This window comes from Tasmannia lanceolata, unplaced genomic scaffold, assembly GCF_043159265.1.
Source record: "Tasmannia lanceolata isolate RefF3 unplaced genomic scaffold, GAP_Taslan_0.1 ptg000012l, whole genome shotgun sequence".
NCBI lineage: Eukaryota > Viridiplantae > Streptophyta > Magnoliopsida > Canellales > Winteraceae > Tasmannia > Tasmannia lanceolata.
In genome coordinates this window covers 34,917,924-34,942,272 of record NW_027518689.1, presented here as the reverse complement: position 1 = coordinate 34,942,272, position 24,349 = coordinate 34,917,924, and the positions used below count along the sequence as shown (strand labels likewise).

Genomic DNA, 24,349 nt, shown 5'->3' with positions numbered 1-24,349 from the left:
AAAAGGAGTCCATGACCCTCCTATTTTCTTTCTCCCCAAGAAACAATTCTAAGGTATAGCATTCACGTTTGGAAAGACAGAAAGACCCACCACAAATCAATCAAGTTGGGACCCACTTGTTTCATCTAAGACAGGGGACCCACCACAAGAATAGCCAAAATCCATCAATGTGTGACCCACTGACCCACATATCTCATCTAAGTGAAGACCCACAACAACAAAAAAATAGCCAATGTGGGACCCACATAATAAGTCATCCCATTAGATGACTTATTATTAACCAAGTACTGATTATAAGTTCATAACTCAATTCTCTTTCAAATCAAACACTTTTTCTTCTCGACTCCCCTCCTCAGCTATAAACCTTTTTCCAGTAAACTGCAGCGTCGCTTCCACACAAAAAAAAGAACAAGAAGAAAAAAAAGAAAAAAGCATTCTCTCTTTCATTCACGTAAGACGAAAAGGAAAACCCAGAAGAGATAAAGAAAAGCAAGAGAGAAAAAAAGATAAAACCATGCTTTCCAACGATTGATTTTACTAACTTAGGAATTTCTATTGCTTTTAATTAATTGGGGTTTTCAGAGGAAAGCTGAAGAAACAGAGAGAAAAGGGTATGGATTTCAGAGAAAACAGGTGCGGATTGATTGGAGATTATATTCTGGGTCCGAAAATTGGGTCTGGTTCTTTTGCAGTAGTATGGCGTTCAACACATAGGTCTTTGGGTTTGGAGGTAGCCATCAAAGAGATCAATAAAAAACAACTTAATAGCAAAATAAACGAGAGCCTTCGCAAGGAGATTACCATTCTCAGACAAATTCGACATCCCAACATCATCTGCCTCCATGAAGCCATTGAGGTTTTTTTTTTTTTTTTTTTTTGGGAACCCCATCCTTTGATGATATTTAATTGATACACTGTTGGGTATTTACTTGTTTGATTATATTCTTCTTAAGAAAATAATAAAATTGTGATAGATTGTATGTGGGCTCAGAGACCTTTTGATTGTTAGGCATTGGTTTAGCGAATTTCGTTAGTGTTTATTATATTTATAGCATACTTAACTAGATTATATTTTGCTTAAGAAAGGAATAAAATTGTATGTGGGTTCACGCCCAATCGATGTTTAGGCATTGGTTTAGCGATTTTGTTAGTGTTTATTATAGGATACGGATTTGTAGGCACACTTTTGACTGCAACTGAAACTATCTCAGTCAGATTATATTTTTCTTAAGAAAAGAATATATTTGTAAAAAACCGTAAGTGGGCTCAGCACCCTTTCGATTGTTAGGCATTGGTTTAGCAAATTTTGTCAGTGTTTATTATAGCATCGGATTTCTAGGCACGCTTGTGATTGCTGCTGAAACTATCTCATTTATACGCACTTGTTGGTTTTGATGTTTAACTACAAAAGATCGAAGGAGATATAAGATGTATTTTTACGACTTGTACTGATTGGCTTATCTGTTTTTTTGTTGTTTTCGATCGAGTTTTAATCCAATGTTTGATAGAAATAGGAGGAAGTATACAAAGTATTTAGTTGGTTCAATGCGGATTATGTTACAAAATCAACCGTCGCACTCTGTACTGCAGTTTGTGAGTTTCACTGATTTTGAGTTTCTCTGTACTACAGCAGCGTACTTAGGGAGAAAGGATCTCATGTGATGGACTGTTTTTAGAGAGTGGGGGTAGGATTGTGTGGCGGCATCTTACACAAAACCTCAAAAGAGGATTAGTCAGGGTGGGTTTAGCGTGGGGTGGGGTGTGTGTGGGTGTGTTTTGGGGGGGTTGGGGGGGAGGGGGGAGGAGGAGGAGGATAAAGAGCAATATTTGTGTTGGGTTGTTGGGCTATTTATAAACGTGATTTTAAGTGATACTCCACTCAATATCCTTATGAAATTGGACGGTGATTGCCTAGGACAGAGTGAAAAGGAAAAAAAGAAATCAAGATGGAAACCTTCCAGCCTTAACAAACTGAACTTTAATGGTGCTGCAGTTGGCGACTTGGGCCCAACGAGTGTAGGCGGGGGGAGGATTTCATTCGCATTTCTTTAACGATTGGTTTGAACTCAAATGAGGTTGGACCCGTCTTTTGTCATTTTTATGGCATATCGTAAATGAGAAAGTAGGAACAATGGAACCCATGTTACAAGGATTTTTCTAAATGGGCAAAGTATCCGTGTCGGACATGTCTCAGATTCCAATACTTCAGGATTCAATGAGACACTTCTAGATTTCTTTTATCTACTTTTTTTTAATAATGTTTTGAGTTTTACCCATCCTAATAGTAAGTTTCTTAAATTGAAATAAAATATTATATTTATTTATCCTATTAAATTTTGAATATATTACTTGTTATAATCATATTGTTATGTATAAAATTAAAATTTTATATTTACTTATCCTATTAAATTTTCAATATATTACTTGTTATAATCATATTGTTACGTATAAAATTAAAATTTGAGAATTGATTAAAATTTTTTTCCGAATAAATGGATCATTCTTTTTGAGGCTTGCCGAATCCAACAATCGATTCTCATGTCAGATTCGGACAATTGTACCCTTACTGATGCAACATAGAATGGAACCCTTGTGATCCTTGGTGCCTTACTCTTGTTGGGGTTTGTCACATCTCTTTTTCTCCACCGTTCTCTCATGATATTGGCTTGTCTTCCCATAGTTTCTCTAGGACTTATATCATTCTCATCACTGTTTATTTGCTATTTTGTTCTTGTTATCCTTGATTCTATTTCTCTTCTTTTTATCATGCTTGGCTTGAGTTACATTGTTTGACATATTGTATAACTTCTTTGGAAAGAATGATGCATACTTGTCGTATAAGTTGATCATTACCAATCTATTATTATGGTATGTCTGCTAGAAACGTTTTCATTTTTAGGCTTCTTTGATACAATCATTCTAAAAAATCTATGGTGAAACTAGGTTATTTTTTAAGCTTCTTCCTCTTTTTTTCTATGAGATGTTTTTAGTGGTGCTGACCAGTTCCTTTTATTTTTCAAACCCAGTTTGGTTCTTCTGGTGAAACTATGCGTCCCAATCGTATCAACAACTTTTTATTTATGTATAGGCTGCTTGAGATTGCATTCTTATTTTCCTTTGATGCCTATGAAGAGAATCATTGTCCTTTGATTTATCATTTAGACGTAGAAATCATAAATCTGATTTACGTGCGTACTTATTTTGTAATAATGTTGCCTTTTGCAGACTGCAGATAAAATATACCTTGTTTTGGAGTATTGTATGGGTGGTGATCTTTCTTCTTACATTCAACGCTTTGGAAGAGTTTCAGAGGCCATTGCTAGACATTTTATGAGACAATTGGGTATGGTACCATTATGTTTGAATATATTGAGTAACCAATGATTTTAAGTGCCTCTTCTACACACACTCTTGTCTCAATCATATCTTACAGTTCTTGTGAAGTTTTCCTTTGTGGTTATCCCATTTTCTTTTTCATCTTCTATATGATTGGCAAGTCTAATTCTTTTTTTTTAATCTTATTTAGCTGCAGGATTGCAAGTTCTCCGTGAAAACAATCTCATACATAGAGATCTAAAGCCTCAAGTAAGATGTCCTCAAAATATTCTCTCTAGTTTCAATTTTCATATCTTAATTGATTTGTCTACTGCTTGCATGTAAAATCTATGATACATGGATATGGATATCCATGTAAGGTACAATATAGAGTCATTGCAAGGTGGGGAGGGCAAGGGAAGACCTAAAGCTACTGGGTAGGTTGGTAGGACAAGGGAAGACCTAAAGCTATTGGGTAGGTGGGTAGGACAAGGGAAGACCTAAAGCTACTGTGTAACTGGGTAAAGTCGATATATATATATATATATATATATATATATATATATATATATATATATATAGAGAGAGAGAGAGAGAGAGAGAGAGAGAGAGAGAGAGAGAGAGAGAGAGAGAGAGAGAGAGAGAGAGAGAGATGCACATTTTGTGTGTGTGCATGCACATGCGTATATATTTATGCATGGGGATGTTGAGTATTGTGGTTAGGGGGTTAGGGTCTCAGGGTTTTAAATTTCGGTTTTGGGTTCGGTTTCGGTCGGAAATTTAAATGGAAATCTTGTAAAATTATGAAAACATATGCAAATGATGGATATTTAAAATGGAACTTCAGAACGTATTAGACTAAGCACAAATTTCGGTTTCGGTTTTAACATGGAACTTCTTCGTGTCGGTTTTGGCGGTGGAAATTTAAACTATGTTCGTAGGGAAGACTTTGGGTTTTCTTAGATGTTTCTAAAGATGGATTTGCTTTCATGTGGACTTGATTCAAGCACAGATCTGTAGACAAAATACAACCATGGATTCATGTTTTCTTATTTGGCTTTGCTACACCATGTGAGAATGTTTAGTCTATGTTTGTCCATTGGCGAATTGTAACATAAGAACAATGTGAGCTTTATATTAGATGGATACCATTGATCCTGTAGACAAAATCCAACCATAACCATACTAACAGGGTTGACTGAAAAAAAGAAATATTCATATTTTGCCACTAAGTTTGGCCATTGGTTTGTTGTACTATCTCATGCTTCTCACATTTATGGTATGAGATGTTAGCTTTTGGCCCAAGTCCCAAGTTATCATTCCATACCCAAAGTGATTGTATTTCTTGCGTTTCAATTCTGTTTGTTTGATCCATTGTGTTAAAATTCTGCAGAATCTTCTATTGTCCACTAATGACGAGACTCCGGTGTTGAAGATCGGAGATTTTGGTTTTGCAAGGTAAGATCATAAAGAACATATACCCTGTCCTTGCAAGTGTTTATTGTTCTTTGTTGCAAATTAGAGTATCTTCTGATGCATAATGTAAAAGTAAACTATTCTTTGTTGCGAATTAGAGTTTCTTCCAATGCATAGTGTAAAGGTAAACTGTATTATGTGTTAAGTGATGTTTTTTCCGAAGGAGAAGGTGCACAACTAGCTCTAGGTGCTTTGGCTATTTCAGTTTCTTTGCTTTTCTTTTTGGTTGAATTGTAACAATTTTTTTCTTTGATTTCCAAATTGGTACAATTTGAATTGTCCTACACAAAGTGTTTCAGTTTTGTGACACTGGTGTATGCTCTAGGTTCCACACTTGTAACATCTTATGACTGGAGCTTATTTATTTGAAACAAATTAGGTAAGGTGTGAATAGTCATGCATTGTACAATGGTTGTGAATATCCATGCATTGTACCACCTAATTACTCAGCCGCTGTGTATCCGTTTGTGTATTGATTGTGTGTATGCTGGTCCAATTTTCCATTCCTCCAGATAAGCTAAAGTGAGCTACTGTTTTTAATAAGTCGTTATGAAATTCTTGAAGTCCTCATTTGTTGTTAGTGGATGTCTAATTCGGACCTGTGAAAGCATCTTGGGGTTGATGTGGTATGGCCATAAGCCAAGGAAACACATTGAGAGGTAGAGTCCATGCCATGGGTTGAAGAGCATTTAATTGCAACTAGTGACTATCTTAATCCATCACCAACTAAAATTTCAGGGATAGAAGTTTCCCTTGCCATCGCTCATATCATCCTCGTTTGACTTCTCATCTCAAACAAAACTACTTTTTGTCTATTTTTAAAGCCTACAAAAATTAATCATCTTCCATGCTTCATCATTGGGAATTTTGTTAATCAACGCTTAGTCAGCAGTGGTTAACTCTGCCTTGACAATGAACCTCTTTGAAGTGCCGTTCTTTCGCCTCGGTCTGCCGTCAGTCCATCACCAACATTTTAGAATTAGAAAAATAGAAAGATAAAGAGGTGAGGGGGCAAAAAACTGGAATTTTTTTTTAAAAAAAAAAGGGAAGATGAGGATTAGGGTTTTGAGAAAATCACGCAATTGAAATGATTCAATCTTTTATTTTTATTTTTTCTTTTGGGCGAAGAGTAGGATGGAGAGCAAAAGAGAAGAAAACTAATAAGTTAATGAGAAATTTCTGAAAATAAATCAAAGAAAAAGTGAGTAATTGCTGAAAACTCTCTCTATCCGCTAGTAAACCCTATCAAAGGGTTTTTCAATTGCCATGGAAACAGCCACTACAAAAACCGATCTCTCTCATGGCCGCAAACAACCAATGAGGCTGGTCTCGCCTTTTGGGGCAACAGTGGCATTTGGGATCTAATTGTAGATGATCTCAGACTCGATGGCGGCGGTGACGCTCTTGGATTGAAATTTTTGGCAGGGTTTTTGGGCAGAACGGGCGATGAAATGAAAAACAAAAGGGGGTTAGAAAGAAATTACTATCTTGTCCATGTCTTCTACCATTAACGACCGAAAATGTAGGGATATTTCTGTCTGAAAATTTGGATAAGTTGCTAATATATCCGTGAAGGCCAACATATTAGCATTTCCTACACACACACACACACACACACACACACACACATATATATATATATATATATATATATATATATATATATGTGGATAAATATATATAGAGAAAAGTGTAGCTACAAGATCGAGTAGCGAACTTAGCTACTCCGTCAACTTAAAATACAGTGGCGGCCCACATTGTTTGGGTGATGCAAATCATTCATTTAATAGGCCCTCACATACATAGGTTGTGCCCAAAAAATCAGCTCCATAGGATCATCCCAACCCTATGATTTGTGGAGGCAAAAATGGACGTGTATAAACCTTCACAGATCTGTCCATTTTTGCCTTCCACAGTTTGAAGGGTTGGGATGATCCAATGGAGCTGATTTTTTGGGCACACCCTATCTATGTGAGGGTTTATCAAATGAATGGTTTAGATCACCCAAACAATGTGGGCCCACTATATTGTAAGCCGACGGAGTAGCTAAGTTAGCTACTCGATCAAGCAGCTACACTTTCCTCATATATATATGAGGAAACGGTTTGTGAGCAGCTGCTCAGATAAGCTTATCTGAGCAGAGCTCACAAACCATAGGGTGGGCCACATTTTTGGGGGAATCCAAAGCTTTCATTTGGAAGGCCCTTCCATGGATAGGGTGTGTACCAAAAATCAGCCCTATAGGATCATCCTAACCCAATCAAATGTGGAGGGGAAAAAGGACAGACACTGTGTGTCCATGTTTCTGCCCATTTTCCCCTCCACAAATGGCAGGGTTAGGATGATCCTATAGGGCTGATTTTTGGTACACACCCTATCCATGGAAGGGCCTTCCAAATGAATGCTTTGGATCCCCCCAAAAATGTGGCCCCCCCCTATGGTTTGTGGGGTAGCTTATCTGAGCAGCTGCTCACAAACCATTTTTTCTCTGTGTGTGTGAGTGTTTTATGGGATAAGGTGGATGGATGTTGTCCAATGTTTTTTCACAAGGCACTCATGTAGCCAGTGTTGAGTGGTGAAGGTGGACCCAGGAGGCTAGAATAAAAAGATCTGGCTTTTGCTAATAAAAATCTACATGTGCAATTATGTAATTTTAAAGACTCTTGTACATGATGAGTTCATTTGGTCCCTGTTTGGTTCCCAGAAGTCTGGAAGAAAGGTAAGGAGATGGTGGGCTTTTGGAATGCCATTCCATGTTTGGTTGGCTTTTAAGGGTGGAAATGCCAATTGACCCCCCAACATGTTTGAGATATAATGATTGCTTTTTTGCCCATGTGACACTCATGTCCCTCCTCAAATCCAAACCAAATTCTACCAATGGGTAGAAGAATAGAGGAAAAGGTCTTGCCTTTTCTCTCTTTCTCTCTCTTCCCTATCTCTCTCTTTACTATCTATATTGATAATGACACCCCTACTTTTTTCAGTACTCTCCGAGAGGACTGCCGCACAACCAAGCATTACTTACCACTATTCCACTACTCTCCGAATGGTAATTCTAGACAAATCAAATGCTTGTCTCCTTCCTTTTGACCTCTTATTCCACTACTCTCTGAGCCACCCCCGAGCAACCAAACATATGGGGAATAATACATACATGTATTGTGGTCTGTCTTGTTTAATATAAACTGAGACCATTGTCTCTGTGATGGCATTTGGCTTCTTGTTCGTCTATGCGACTGTTGGTTTTGATCCTAATTATTTTTTTCCATTTCTTTGTAAGTGTATAAAAATTGCCTAATCATCATCATCATTGATTGTCTTTGAGCTCTTATAGTATAAACTATAAAAATTATCCTGTTTTTTGTGGGTAATCTTGAATATACCATACTTATAGCTGGTCTCAATTCATTATACGCCATATTCTTTTAACAGGCTTGATTAAAGTGCCTCTCTGGCAGGTACTTGATGCCTCAGGGGTTAGCTGACACGCTATGTGGTTCACCATTATACATGGCTCCAGAGATTATTCAGAACCAAAAATATGATGCAAAGGTGCTGTGACATAACTACTATCCACATAAGTAGTACTCATGTGGGGTTATTTCTAATGTATTTTCCATTTGTTAATCTTGCAGGCTGACTTATGGAGTGTGGGAGCAATTCTGTTCCAGCTGGTGACTGGGAAGCCTCCGTTTGATGGCAATAACCAATTTCAGGTTTTTATAGCAACAGAAATGCATTCAAATTCCAGTAGGAGAAATTATTTATCTTTATTTTTATACCATTGCTGCGTACAGCTTTTCCAGAACATTTTGAGATCGAGTGAGATACAGTTTCCTCAAGGTGTTGTGCAAGAACTGCATCCAGATTGTATTGATCTATGTAAAAGCCTTTTACGCCAAAACCCAGGTGAATCCAGTTTCTACAGCTACTAATTGTGGTTTATTGTAAGAAATTTAAGAGTGGCAGGGCTTAGTCATGATTATTCCATCAAATGGATGAATAAATCAAATATGAAAGTTAAAAAATGGCCAATTATTATTTTTATTTATCAACAAGCAAAAAATGTACAACAGAAACAGACAAGTTCTCCAGAGAGGGTTCATCAAAAGAGGAGAAGAAATCAAACCCTCAGATAAGAACAAAAGGACAACTACATGCTAGGCATGTAACTTCATCACTACAAAAGACTTCAAAATTACCTAAGATTTCTATCAATGAGTTTCCTTCATGATATATAGGGCAAAACTGACACTCCCCATAAGGTTTCTAAGGATGTCCATTTCCCTGAGCATTCTAGAGAAGCACCACATGAGACTAGAAGCATTCCTCAATCAGTTAATCACCAATAAAGAATCTGCCTAGATTATTTCATGGAGCGGATGGGCCTCGGGGTTAGATGGCTTGAGTGGATGCAAAATTGTGTCTTCTGTTTGGTTCTCAGTGATTCTTAGTGCTGGTCAACAGGTCTCCTAGAAGCTTTTTTGCCAAAACTTTTAGAGGTCTAAGACAAGGCAACCCTCTCTCCCCTTTTTTTTCTTCATGATTGTGGCAAAGTCGCTTAGACATGATTTAGGAGCGGTGGGAGGGCTTATTGAGGGTTTCAGGCTGGAGCCAAAGACCACCCATTTTCAAGACGCGGATGACACCTTCTTGTTTAGTAGAGCATAGAACGAAGAAATTCAAAGTGATTTTGAGATCTTACAAGGCCATTTCACGTTGGAGGACCAACTTCTCCAAACCATCCGTGCTGAATGTGCAGATGGTTGATTGAAAGGTAGAGAAGAATGGCTTGGTCCAGCGGGGTTTTGTGATGCAAATGAGGTGGAAGCTATATCATTATTATAGGGGTTGATTGAAAGGTAGAGAAGAATGGCTTGGTCCAGCGGGGTTTTGTGATGCAAATGAGGTGGAAGCTATATCATTATTATAGGGGTAAAAATGATATGCAAATGAAGGGCTTGGTCCTTTGATTGACTCGGCCAACGTAGTGGCATGGGCTATGTGCTAAGCTCAGGGGCCATGGAATATCGTAGATATTATCTCTGAAATTCGTGATCTTGTACGGATAATTCGACCTCGATTCAAACACATGATGAGGTAAGCCAACGACAAATCTTTCATGAATGTATATAGATATACGTATTTACATATTTAAATTTTTTATTTTATTTAATGAAAATTACTGAATCCACTAATCCTACTTTTTGGGGTTTGCCGAATCCGATACCTCAAATCGGTGCCAGATCCCGACACCTGAATCCAAATCCGAATCCATGCAACACAGTTATTAGTATATAAGTCATCGTATCTCATTCTAATAAATGAAAATCACTCCCATATTGGCTCCCTCATGATTTTACTCTTCCTGCCCCTCTTTACTTCGTCTCCTCGTGAATCAAGGTAGACTTTTACACGACATTCAGAAACAGATCTTCTCATCAATGATTTGGTGGCGGTAGTTCTTCCAATGCTTGGAAGCATCTCTGAGCCGATGATTCACTTGTCATGGGACAAGACCTTTTCGATCGTGGTTCATGTTGTGCAAATGTCTTGTATTCTGGCATTATTTAGTACCCTGATGGACTAGGCACTTTGGATCACCCAAACAATGTGGGCCCCCACTATATTTAACCCGACCGAGTAGATAAGCTTATCTACAAGACCAAGTAGCAACACTTTTCCATGTGTGTGTGTGTGTGTGTGTATATATATATATATATATATATATTTTTTTTTTTTTTGAGTTTTCTTGGCCATGGAGAGTTTTGTAAACCTAAACTGAAATAGTGAAACTCTTCTCCTGTGGGCGTAGCCACACTGTCGAAGCACGCAAATCTTGTGTTTTTGCTTTGTGTGATTCTTAGAAGCAGGAACCTCCTCTCAGGGTGCCGCTCCCACCTCGAAACCTCGATTCGGCGCTCCTTAGTAAGGAGCTTCTAGGGAGCGCAACCCCAGAGAGACGAGAACTGCTCAATGACACTCCCAGCCTGCTTCTATTACTCTATAAGTCCCTCCATCATCAACTTCCCTACATCAAACTCCTCCAACTCTTCAAAGTACTTCATTAGAGCAAGTACAAAGGCTTGTGCATCTTCAGAAGGCACGAGGAACAAGTGCACGCAAATGAAGATGGTTAGAAATTAGGTTTTAGATGTATTTAAATTTTGAAATATACGTATGAAAATGGGTAGAAACTATTATTTTTTGATGTAATTGGATTTTGAAAGATATATAAAGAAACTATTGCATACACGCTCCCATGGCGCTCCCAAACTTAGACTCTTCTAGACCCCACGCTTCCCCGACCCCGCTCCCGCTCCCGCCTCCGCCCCCGCACCCGCACCCGCTTCGTGCTTCTAAGGTGTGATTATGTTTCTCTCATTTTTTTTCTTGATGTTTGCCGCATATCCTTTTTTTATCCTATTTGAGAATTTATTTCTCGGTTTTCTATAGTTTACGAGGATCATCCATGTCGCAGATGAGCCCCTCCTTCCTGTATGTTCTTTAAGCTTAACTTTGATGGCTGGGCCTAATATCTAGGGAAATTTGGCTCCTGTATTCTTCTCAAATCTGGTAGTAGTATTAGAGTGGCCTTCTCTAGGCCATAGAGATGATTAATTCCATCAAGGTGCAAGTTCTTGCTCTCTTGAGCGGGATTCTCCTTGGTGATACATAACACCCCTTCTTGATGTCTTGGTCATGATGCTTAATGTCACCCGGTGGCTGAGGAACAGTGAAGGCTTCCCATGGCGCTTTAGGGGCTCTTTAGAGGAGATTTTGGACATTTTTTTTAATGGGCATTTGACCTTATTTAAGTGGGTATTTTTCTCCACCAATGGTAATGTGGATTCGTTGTCTTAGAGCGGAGTGGAGAGGGGATCTGTCAGTGTTTGACCATCTCCCCCCCTGAGAGATCTATGTATTTCATTTTTATCTTGATTAAGCTCCCATTCCCTAAAAAAATCTGAATACCAGCAACTTTAGTTTGAGGCTTCTCTGCCATTATCTTGACTGTTTTTTCTGTCTCTATTATGAGTAATACAATGTTGTGCATAATAGCCATTGTGTTACAATTCACTCACATCATATGGTGGGCATTTTGCTGCACAACAATACATGTTCATCTTACGGATGCAATTTTTTTTCTTTTCTGGAGGCCATGACACCCTCCTTTTGATGGAGGCGGAATTTTCAGGCTTTTTTTTTTTTTTTTGAAAAGTGACATTTCATTAATATTCAGATAGCATTCGGGACCAAGAGTCCCAGCCTGCCGTACAAAATATTAAGGTGAATTGGAACATGCATACCCGAGACCAATTCAAAGTACACAAAATATCCAAAAATTACAATAGAACCCAAGCATTCCGTTTCTGTATTCTGCTGAATGCATTCTCCAGAACTTCTATAACCAGATTAGAACTATCACACATATCCTTTTTTTTCACTACGAATAAATATAAAACTCATAAACAAAACCTCTGGAGACTTCAATCTAAACAAATGATCAGACAGTACCAAAAACCGCCTTCAAACTAATCAAATCATCAGAACTTACTAAAATTGCATCCAGGCTCCACGATGAGGTAAAAGCAACTACCAAGGAGATAAAGCACCCCAAAAGAATCCAGATAGGATAGCCCAAGCGAAAAACGAATCTCTCAAGCTATGGGTATGGAAAGTGACAATTTCTGGATATTAGCAAAACAAATCTCAGTGGTTTTCATCAATAAAAATGAGTTATATCTCCCTTTTTCCGCCACTTCTCTATCTAATGAATTGCAGATTCCTTCTTCTTTTTCCTTTATCCCTCCTCTCTTGTCCTTCATCCCCTAGCAAAGATTCTTTTTTTTTTCCGGGCTGGAAATCCTTTCATTTAGGGTTTACTATCCTCGGCCCTTTTTCTTCATCTTTCTCTCAGTACTGATCTTTCTTAATTCCTTCAGATCCCTAATGGCCATTGACCGAAATAGATTTTTTGTGGCTTCCAAATCATCCTCAAAACCTATTCTGAAGACATCCCCAATAGCCAACAATTCATCCATTTCATCAGTGGGAATGACACTTTTCTCTTCTGATTCCAGAAAATCTATCAACCTTGAATCCGCCTCTTGTCTTTCCAAATCCTCTCCGATCCGAGTCCGAACTTCCAAACTTACTTCCCGATCCAAGGAATTATGTGACTCCTGAGGTACATCATCTGAATAACCCATCAGTTTTTCCAATCGCTCAATCTCTGTCGTTCTAACCTCTTCCCAACGCTGATGACGGGCTCTTCGTTCCTCTTCTAGAGCTTTCCTTAAAGAAAGAAAGTTTATAGATTCTGACAAAGGTCTCTTTTGGGTCGGACTTACCTGGGACCTTTAGAAGGCTATCCTTGTTAGCCAATGCCTTCTTCTTAAATTGTTTCCATTGTCTCTTCCATATTCCCGTGGAGATTTCCTTAGGCGTAGGACATACTTCTTCCGCCATCGCTTCATCATATTGTAGAGCCCTAAGAAACTGTGGATCATCTATCTCAAATGTGACTGCCTTCCTTTTCCTAGATGAAGAACCAGACTCGGTTGACATAGAGGCTGAAGGAGTTTTGAAAGGTTTATCAAAATCTTTGAGGCGACTAAAGTTAGAGGCTATCTTAGATTTTCTTAGTTCTTCTTTTCTTCGAGAAACCAAGAGGTTTCTTTAAAAAATAGAAAGACCTCCGCTCTGTTTGGTTGCCGGGTATTTTTTTTTTTAGAGATTTATGTGGGAGAAAAAAAACCCAAGGAGATTGGTGTGAAAAAAAAAGTCCTAGAAGTATCTTGGTAAAATAAAAATCCCATGTTTGGTTGACCGGACTATGGTGGGAAAAAAATGCTTTGTTTGGTTGCTTTAACTGTTGGGAAGAAAAAAAAATCTTCTCAAGCTTACTTTTGGTTCTTGGGATTATTTTGGTTCCTGGGAGTATTTTATTTTCCTTCCTTGGGTTTCGTGTGGGGTTATTTTGGTTCCTAGGATTATTTTGGGCCCACCAACCAAACGTGGGTTTCCTAAGGAAATCCCAGAAAAGTCCCAAGAATCAAAAAAATTCCGGCAACCAAACGGAGCCTTAGTGGCTAACAGATAGTTCTCAGGACACACACCCCTCCCCTTTTGGCCGACTTTATCTGTCTGAAACGACGAGCCCTTTTATGGGTGGATTGACACGAAATCTATTGATGTGACTATTGGGGTCTTTCAAGGCTTTTAAATTTCCTTTATTCTTTTTGCTCTTAAAAAGGCGGTTTTTAATCTTAACCGCCTTTTACACTGACATGGGTTGAAGATTACAACAGTTAGAAATATCTTTCTTGGAAGCTTTTCTAGTGAAAATACTTGGTTTAACTTTTGGGGTCTTCTGACACGGTCCTTCCCCAGGAATGACCACTTTCCCCTTCAATGATGAGGCTAAACTTTTTGGGGCTTCTGCCGGCTCCTCCATTCCAAAAGTAGAAGATAATTCAAATTCTGAGACAGAGTTATCCAACGGCTCTATTGACCTGGGAATGACAGATTTACCCCCAGAGGTTTCTAGCGGCTCAACCACGGGCAGATCAGTCGCCGGCGGAGGGTCAGCTGAGACCTCTGAAGAAGGGGCCAAAGGAGCGGAATTTCTAACTGCTAAAGGATTATTAAAAGACATTAAAGACTCATCCACCATCTTAACTCCAGCTGGATAAACCGTAGAATCTACCAGAAGGTTAATAAAAGAAGGCAAACAATTCCACAAAGAGGTTAGAACCTTAACAGAAGCAAATTCCAGGCAGTGGTCATGACTACCCGACATCTGAGTTTCCAGAATTTGACCAAACTGCTCTCCCCCTGACTTGTCAAGATCAGAGACCTCCGACAGCAGCTGTTAAAAACTTCAGATGAATAGAAAGCTTCCTGAGCTGAGTATCCGCTTTCTACCAGGTCAAGGAACGTTGGGGCCACCCAGTCAAGGCTGGATCCACAAACACACTGATTTGTGAGAGAATCCCGGCCCAATGGGGGGGTTCATTTGCCGGCGATTGAAGAACTCTCGAACAGACATTTTTTCTCTCGAACGGACTTTGTCCGGAATTTTCAAGCTTTGGTCAATATTTAAGCTGGATTGCAAGAAATTTTCCTTTGAACTATGCCCAAGGTTCAGAAACTAATGGCAAGGTTTGAATAATTAATAAATTGAACCAAAATTACAGATTTGATTATTCAACAGTCCAACATCTTAGGTAATAGATAATGATCCCTTAATCTGGGTGAAAAACCAATCTTTAAACTATACTGGTATAAAATGGTGTTTCCATCAATAAAACTGTAAAAATTTCTTGTATTATTTATCGTAGATACTGACTATTGATTGATCTAGTGTACCACTTTAGTTACTGGTTTTGTTATGGGGCTGCAAGTGTTTAGTTATTGACATTGTTAGTCTGTACTTTGTTGCAAATAAAATGGTGTTTCCATCATTATAACTGTAAAAATTTCTTGTAAAATTTCTTGTATTATTTATTGTAGATATTGGCTATTGATTGATCTAGTGTACCACTTCAGTGAGTAGTTTTGTTATGGGGCTGCAAGTGTTTAGTTATTGACATTGTTAATCTGTACTTTGTTGCAAATTCAAGCAAAAGAAGGCTAAAATGGCTTGGGATACTGATGGGGACCATCCTAGGGACCATTTTCTAATTTTTAAGTGTCTTTTAGGTATTTTTATGTCCCTTAAGTTATAGGAGGGGTATCACAGTCTTTTCCCATCAAAATCACTTATGTTGTTTGAGTTATGAGTGTTTTATATAGTGTCCACATATTTATTACGAAAATTAAGTCATTTTTTTTATGGTAAAAGGATTTCTTAATAAAAACGAGACCGAGGAGGTCCCGAGGGTACATCAAGATAACATGCTATACAGCTGAGATAAACATAGAACAACCAAATCAGAAGCTAGGGAGGGAGAAAATCAAAGATCTCATTGCTCTCCCTTGAAACTCCTTCTCTCGCCAATCTGTCCGCCTCCCCATTGGCTAACCATCTAACATGATCGAAAGAGATAGATGCCAAGCCCAATCTATCCTGCATCTCGTCAGATAAAGGTGCAAATCTTCAAGGAGGCACATGTAGACCTCTAAGCCACTTGATGACATTGAAAGAATCACCTTCAATCATAACCTTGTTCAAATCCACATTATGGATCATTTTGATTCCTTGATAAATAGCACGGACCTCCGCCTCATTCACATTTGCCATCCCAATCAGACATCTAAAGGCCCATAATACTACTCCATCTTTCTGCAATAATCCTCCCCGAAGGTCCTGGATTGCCCAAGCTAGAGCCATCGAAGTTCAACTTTAAGATTTCATGGGCCGGTGGTACCCAAGCTTGAATTATTTTGGGCTCATTTGAAGAGGCACTACATATCTCTTTCCAGCCATGCCATAAGTCATATGCCGATACAAACCTGAAGCTTTCTAAAGTTTTCACCCATGATATTGTTAAGGCAATTATCTTATTGAATAGGAACTGAGCACCTTTGGAGTATCCCTTAAAAACTCTTGCATTTCATTCTTTCCAAAGCACCCATATCGTGGCTAGAAATGAAACGTGCCATAGTATTTTTCATTTATTTTTCCATAGCGCCACTGTCCAATTTTCCATTAACTCTATAAACTTAGCCGGGAAAGCCCAATCTATCCCAAATCTTTATAGTAATCTGCCCCATACCTTTCTAGCTACCTTGCAGTGCACTAGCAGATGGTCTACACACTCTCCAGACTCGATACACAATGCGCAATGATCAATAATCAACATGTTCCTTTCCCTACGGAAGTCAACTATCTGGATCCTCCCAAGACTAGTGGCCCAACCAAATATACATACCCTGGGTGGTGCTTATATGTCCCACACTTTGGCTACTTTGGAGGAAATGGGGCAAGGTAGAAGCTTTTGGTAGTAGGATTAAGTCATTAGAGGGTATTGTAGTCCAAAGTATTTCTATTTATATGTAGCCTCATGACACTTTTCTGGAAGGCTATAGAATAGAATGGAATGAATAAAGATTTGAAGTCTCTCTCTCTCTCTCTCTCTCTCTCTCTCTCTCTCTTGTATGGATGTTATGCCTTTTGAAATGTGATGCTTCATATTAGGTCAATTTTTTTTATCCCTAAACCGTCTGTTTCTCTTTCTTTATCTTCTCCTCTTTTCTCCCATCACTTTTCTCACCTTTCCTGGTTGGGTTTGTAAACCACTCTCCTTTCTATCTCTATCTTTCTCTCTTTCTTGATCATGATCACTGTTATTGATCTTGATCTCTCGTCTTGATTTTTTAAGTAAAATATCGCAATACTATTTCTCGATCTCTCGTCTTAATCTTGATCATTTTTCTTGCTCCTGATCTCTCTTCTGAATCTTGATCTCTCTTATAGATCTTGATCTCTTTTCTTGATCTTAATCATTTTTCTTGATCTTTATCTCTTTTCTTGGTCTTGATTCTCTTTTCTTGTTCTTGGTTCTCTATTTCCTTTCTCTCTTTCTATTGTATGTCAAGGGTTCGCATTATTTGGTAGAGCCTAGGGTTCACATTAGAAATGGATATGTATCATTTTTTGTGCTTTTTTCATTCCTTGATATGCATACCGATTGTATTATCTGGTTAGAGTTTATTTACCGTCTTGAAAAATGTTTATGTGATGCTGATCTGGTTGTTATTTGGTGTACCATATAATTTTCTAGATCTAGTAAACTGAACATTGCACCTAGTGTATAGTTTAAGGATAATACTAACAAAAGATTTTGCATAGTTTTAGGATAATACAAACAAAAGATTTTAAGTGGAAGAAATTTAGATTTACTGTTGTAGCTGAGTGCGTGAGCATCGTATTGTGTGATGCCTCAATTGACTGCCCATTTAATTATCTAATTCTCTCTCAAAAGAAAAATATAATTCTTTTCATCTTTGTCATTTCTTTTTTGCATCATTTTGGCACGGTTTCCATACAGTTATCTTTGTTTAAGATTTCTATCTGGGCATTATATTCTTACACAAGGTTTTGGAGTTGAAATATCAATTTTCTAGTGAATGTGCACTTTTTAACTATAGGAATCAAAATGTGACTCAAGAGGCATTGTGTTTTGATCCAAGAAAGTAAGTCATGTACATTTAACCTTCAATTATTTTGCAGTTGAGCGGCTTACATTTGAGGAGTTCTTCAATCACAAGTTTATGGCTGACGCAAGGTTGACTTACGTTTGAATTTAGAACATTTTCATGTTTATTTATATATTTGACATTATATAATGTCACTAAGCATCCATAATCAAAATTTCTATTTTTCTTCATAAATATAACAAATTTAATGAACCTGCAAATTTGTGTAGGCCCACCGTAGGTTCTGAGAATGCCACTTCGGTCCTGGAAAATAGAGCTTTGGTTGAGCAGAGAGAGGAGGGGTTGACACATGCAGAATTACCTTTTGCCTCTGATAAGACATCTCAATTGTATCAGGGTTGTTCATCAAATCGAAGTTCAAATTTACTTTCTAGTTCATCCGAGGAGAATGCTTGCACGCAAAAGGGGGTATTACATAAAAAAGATGAAGACTTCAAAACATTGTCATCCGGAGTGACAAGAAGTGCTTCTGATTTTATGCCAAATTCCAATGATAGCATAAGAAAATCTGTCGACGGTGGTCCAGAGAATTCATCGGGTAGGGGGAGTATTAGAAGTGGAAGTGCGGAACAAGGGCTTTTAAGCATGAATGCACCAAAAGGTCAGTCTCTATCCCTAGTCAGTTGTGTTTTCTTAGGTTCATAATTAGCAAACCATGAATACTATCTTTTTTGTCATATTTTTCCAGTTATTACTGATTCACTGGAGTCCATTGAAAAAGATTATGTTCTTGTAAATCCTCATTTTGCTTCAATGGAGGCACTCTCTTCTTCACTTGAGGCATCCGTGCTAGAAAATTCTGCTGCCAGACGATCTAATTGCCCATTGAGGAAGACCGGTAAGGGTATAGCTATTCCAATGCAACATAGCCCACTGGCTGCTAGTTCTGTCTGTGGTGCGGAAAGCTGTGGGACCCACGGGTCTGCTCCATCAACAGCGTCTACTAAGTTGGGTGATGTGCAAGGACCATTGCCATTGCATCCTTCAACTAGACTTCGGTCATTACATCCGTATGTTCACGCTCTTTCGGAACTAGCACAGAAAAAGGTATGTCAATCCTATTCGAAGTTCTTTACTGCATTTACAACATTCTCAGTAGATTATATTTGTAATTATAAACCAAAATCATGTTACACTTTATTATGAATAAAATCATTCTATCCTTGGGAATCTTCTGTTAAATGTCTTCTCAATAAATCATTCCATAGGCCCCATATTGTCCTATATGCATTCATGCGAGTACACATGAAACAATACTTGGCATTATCACCCCTTTTTTTTTTCCTATACAGAATCTTAAGACCGGAATTATTGCTTATGTCGAATCACATAGTAGGGTCTGTGATGTAGGAAGTATACAGTGGGTATTTGTGTGCATTTATGCATATATGTTTGTATGGATGCTAATTATAGATAATTTTAACATGGAGTCAGTTTGGTATATGGAGTGTAGAAAAAAAGTACAAGGATTTAGGTGCATGATTTTTTGCTTCTACTGATGTATTCACCTTTTAAACAGGCACTCATTAAATTATCCATGATTATCCTTCTGGTTCAAACACTATTTTTTTTAAGGAATTGAGAGCAGAAAGAGAGAGCGACAGTGAGGTGGAGAAAGTGAGAGTAATCAACCACTCTCACTAATATTATATATATGTGTGTACAGGGTTAGAGTTATACATGATGAAATGACCAGTATACCCTCAGTCTAATATAACTCATCTAAAAACAGAAAGAATTTTGTTTATATTCAACTCAAGGCTAGAAAATGAAAAGGGATTAGATATGGAATATGCCCAAAAGAAAGAAAGCTTCTAGATGGAAACCACCACCAACTCACATCATATGGTTGAACTTTAATGGGCCTTCACCGGAAAACTCAAGACTAGCAAGGTTTAAAGAAGTACCTTAGAATGGCCAAAAAAAGATTGTGAAGGCATTTTCTGATCAGATAGGTATACAGGATTCTAATGAACTCTTCTCAAATATTTTTAAAAGAGTTTGATGGGAGCCTATGGGTTGAGATGATCCAATGTAATTACGTTGCCACTTAAGCATGGTTCGGAACCATGATGATTCGAGAACATTATTGACAACTTTAGATGTTTGTAGGGGAAAAGACCATTTCTTTTTTCCATGTGATTAAAAGGCTAATTAGATGGCACACTTTTTTAGCAAAAGGTGTACATTAGTGGCAAAATCGTACTATAAATGTTAGGTTTTAGTCTTTGAAAGGATTACCGCATATACTATAAAATTGTACTATGATTCTATTGTTGTGCAATTAATATAAATTGACCACGAGACCTGCATATACATCTGCTTTCACAGGGCGTCCAAGCGAGAGTAGTGCCAGGAATCAAGTGCTCCTTTTTAGAGCCGTCATTCGATCATAGAAATTGGGTGTGGATCGTTGCTCTTTTTTCCCCTTAACTGTTCATTTGCAAGTCATTAATTGAACCGTCATGATCATTGATAAGTAGGGTTTTCTAGTCAAGTAATCTCCATGCTATAACCTACCAAAGGAAGGGTATGGATAACACTATTTTCACGTGGATAAGCTTATAGGTTTGTCATCCACTTCTCATATTAAGGCTTCTCAGAGTATCATCCCCATATAATGCTTCTTATGTGTGTCTAAAGCTTGTGCTCGACAAGGAAACCTTTAAGAAAAGATGTAGAGAAAGAGTATTTAAAAACTCTTGCAATCTTTATGCGAGTGTGTGTGTGTGTGGGTATGTAATTCACTTTGCATAGTGTGGGTCAGGAATTCTAGTTGCCAATATATATATATATATATATATATATATATATATATATAGAGAGAGAGAGAGAGAGAGAGAGAGAGAGAGAGAGAAGTGTTAAGCGCACCATTTTTTTGGTGCGCTTAAGTGGTTATAATGCCTCCCATTGGTTCGCTTAAGTGGGACCCAAACATTTAAGCGAATGGGAGGCGTTATAAACACTTAAGCGCACCAAAAAAATGGTGCGCGTAAGCGCACCAACATTATATATATATATATATATATATATATATATATATATATATATATAATGGCCCCATTACATGATGTATTTATCTAAATGAAGCATGTTACAACTGTGAACTAGTTTAGCATGATAGAACAAACTCTATTGGTGTGATCCTGACCAATTAAAGCATGTGACAACCAACTATGCTCTAGCTTAGTGTGATGGAATCAATTCTAAATTCTAATAGTGTGATGGATCAAACATGACAATATTTACTCTTTTTATTTATTTCACACCATAGGAGCCGAAGTGGAGTTAGTAATATACGAGGAGGCCATTGAAACTCCTATTTTGATCTAAACATTGATAAGCTCTACTTTTTCTTCTCTTTTCAAATTTAAGTAAGAGCAAAGGTACAACTTCAATTTATTTATATTAAAAAGTCATTTTTCTTAAATACGAGTTTTTTCAAACAAAACATTCTAATATTCTATTTTATTTGTGTTTAAAGATGTTTCGCATGTCAAGAATTCTATACAGATACTTGAGATGTCGGAGGAAATTGATATAACCCACCCCATAACAGACATAACTTTAAGTGTGAGTTTAATCATAGTTTATCATACTAAGGCTTCTCAGAGTATCATTCCCCCATATAATGCTTCTTGTGTGTCTCTATAGCTTGTGTTCAACAAGGAAACCTTTAAGAAAAGATGTAGAGAAACTGTATTTAAAAACTCTTGCAATCTTTATGTGAGTGTGTGTGTGTGTTTTTTTTTTTTTGGTGGGGGTGTGGAATTTATAGAAAAGAGAAGAGGAGAAAACTTTAATTCATGGGGTTTGTGTTATTTTATAATTATTTTGAACCCTAGCTTAAGAAGATGAAATTCATAGAGAAGAGAAGGGGAGAAAACCCACTCAATTTGCGGGGTTTGTGTTATTTTATAATTATTTATTACCCTAATACTAGCTTCTATAATGACATGTCACATACAAAACTGGGATTCGTGAAGTAACAAACCATAACATACTTATGTATACCATGTGACTTATTTTTATTTATATTACTGCCTTCTAGTTTTACTATTTGAAAATTTTAGCTTGTCAAACAGATGGATATGATTATCACTTGTAAGCCCTTCAGTAAAAATGTCTGGTACCTAGTCTGTACTTAGAACAAGGAGTGGAACTGTCTGACGACTTTATACTCTTTCTATGACAAAGTGGAAATCAATTTATATATGTTTCTTTGCCCTTCGGTTATCAGAATATAATTTTGAATTCGCTCTTAACAACACATGTATCTCCTGAAATAGTCGCCTTAACCAAATCATCTCTTCTGTATTGGAAGTCATGCTGTACATTCTATTTCCACACTAGATCTTGGAACCGTGTCTTGCTTTTTACAGCACTATGAAACCAAACAGTGATTCAATACAGTGCAGTACCGTGTAATTGATCTCCTGGGAATCCAAATAATTTTGCTTCTGTCTTTTGACCAGGACCATATAACAGACAATGAGTCAAGGTTTCTTTACGAGACCTCATTATTCTTTTAGCAGCTTGTAAATGTTCTTGCATCAGATCTTGCATAAACTGACACAGTTGATTCACATAAAGTGCTATTTCTAGAATCTAACCATGTGTAGTATACACATGTGATGATTTTAAATTTCGGCCAAATTTCGGATTTCAGTTGGCACCGAAAACGAAATGCATAAAACCCGAAATTTCGGATTTTGTTGAAATCAAAATTTAAATCCATGATGCCAGCCTTGTGAAAAATGTCCACATCAACTAGGAAAACCACACATGTGCAACTCTTGTTATTCAGCTTTTATAAACCAGTAAGGCACCTATTGTTTCACTGATATTTATTGATGTTTAAGTTGATTGAATGCGTGCAGCTTAATGCAGGATTACATTCAGAATCATTTTCAGTTCAACTTTTAACTTTAGCTGTCTGGGAAAAGGCTGTCCATCTGTGCGATTCCTGGGTAGCATCACATACTGATGGAGACTATGTTGGAAGTTCTTCAGCTAATGAGTGTCCACCTGATCAACAAGGTGCCTATTTGGACGGCATAGATTTCAGCAATCCTGCGTCTGTTTGCTCATGGGCAAAGCAAGGATTTATCGTTGCATGTGAAAGAGCAGAAAATAATTCAAATTATATCCGAGGTAATGTGGGTGGTTAGGCTGCTTATTGATGATCTATTGTTTGTTTTAATGTTAATGCTTGGGTATTTTCCGTTTACGAGCTTGACTTAAATAGCTTTTTGAAATCCAAGCTGAAGGTTATTATCATGTCTCAGGAAGTACTGAGATAACAGATGCAATGGAAGTTATATATGAAACAGCACGGGCAACTGGAATAAATGGGGGTGTAAGTAAATCATTCTGTACTCTTTAGTGTTGCCATGTATTTATGGTAAAATTGAGATTGACTTTTTAGGGGCTGTTTGGATACTTGAATTTTAGAATCCAGGTTTTAGTTTGAAAGTGATGTAAAATTCTGGATTTTACAATCCATTATCCTGGATTTTAAGGAAGAAATCCAGGTTTTAGAAATCTCTCCCCCATCCTGAGATTTCTAAAATCTGGAAACACGGGATGATCTCCTACTCTCTCACTTGAAGGAAAGAAGGGTGAGAAATCTGAAAACTACAGACCGTCTCCTTCTCTCGTGTCCCATCCAGGATTTTGAGGAAATCCAAGATTCTAAAATCCGCATATCCAAACGGCCCCTTAGTATGATCAAATTTGAAGACATTCACTTTTCCATGTATTCTTGTATATGATTTGAAAGCCTCATACAAGGTCGAGTTTAAAATGAAGTTTCATACTCAAATTTTATTATTTTAGTTCCTTTCGTGGAAATTGTTTCTATATTTTTTGTTTTTTTTCCCAGGTGGATGAGCTTATGGGTAATCATAGCATTGCCACTACATCATATTCGAAAGCAATAGTTCTGTTTTCATTTATCCTTACTGAAGCCCCATCATTACCATTGACTCCGCCATTTGCACTACCTGTTCCTGATCAAGAGCGAATTCACGGATACATTCTTGAGTTAAAAGCCCGTAGGCGTGAGTCTCAGATGGCTCACTCTTCCCACAGGCGAACCCAAGGCTTCCCCACCAAGTAAATACAATCGACTGGCTAGTTGACGCAAAATCTTTATATTTCTGGTCAATTCTTGATATTTTTGGTCTAATGCTAATATTCGAATTTTCAAACTGAGAGGTGACAGATGATGAAGCGGTGATGCCAAAATGTGCAAATGTAAATAAAATGTCTATTCTTTAATTGGGCATAGCTGTAAATCTTTGAATATATCATGAAATTTGTACATAGCAATATTTATAGCAAGATCATACAAGCCTTTGAATGTGACATTCCGAACTTTCAACTTGGA

The 24,349-nt window shown here is 37.6% G+C and overlaps 1 protein-coding gene across 1 annotated transcript; it reads left to right on the top strand.

Annotated features, from left to right (window-relative positions):
* The first annotated feature begins 317 nt into the window (after nucleotides 1-317).
* LOC143887962 (Protein kinase superfamily protein) lies at nucleotides 318-24,349 on the top strand. Its single transcript, XM_077392214.1, has 13 exons — nucleotides 318-856; nucleotides 3,226-3,343; nucleotides 3,527-3,585; nucleotides 4,709-4,773; nucleotides 8,250-8,343; nucleotides 8,427-8,507; nucleotides 8,589-8,700; nucleotides 17,972-18,026; nucleotides 18,168-18,559; nucleotides 18,647-19,005; nucleotides 22,839-23,112; nucleotides 23,247-23,317; nucleotides 23,843-24,349. The coding sequence occupies exons 1-13, from the start codon at nucleotides 614-616 to the stop codon at nucleotides 24,077-24,079; spliced, it is 2,160 nt and encodes a 719-aa protein (XP_077248329.1). The 5' UTR covers nucleotides 318-613; the 3' UTR covers nucleotides 24,080-24,349.

Coding starts and splice junctions, on each gene's coding strand:
- LOC143887962 (XM_077392214.1), top strand. CDS start 614: ATGGATTTCAGAGAAAACAGGTGCGGATTGATTGGAGATTATATTCTG. Junction 3,344..3,526: donor ACATTTTATGAGACAATTGG/GTATGGTACCAT, acceptor AATCTTATTTAG/CTGCAGGATTGCAAGTTCTC. Junction 23,318..23,842: donor CAACTGGAATAAATGGGGGT/GTAAGTAAATCA, acceptor TTTTTTTCCCAG/GTGGATGAGCTTATGGGTAA.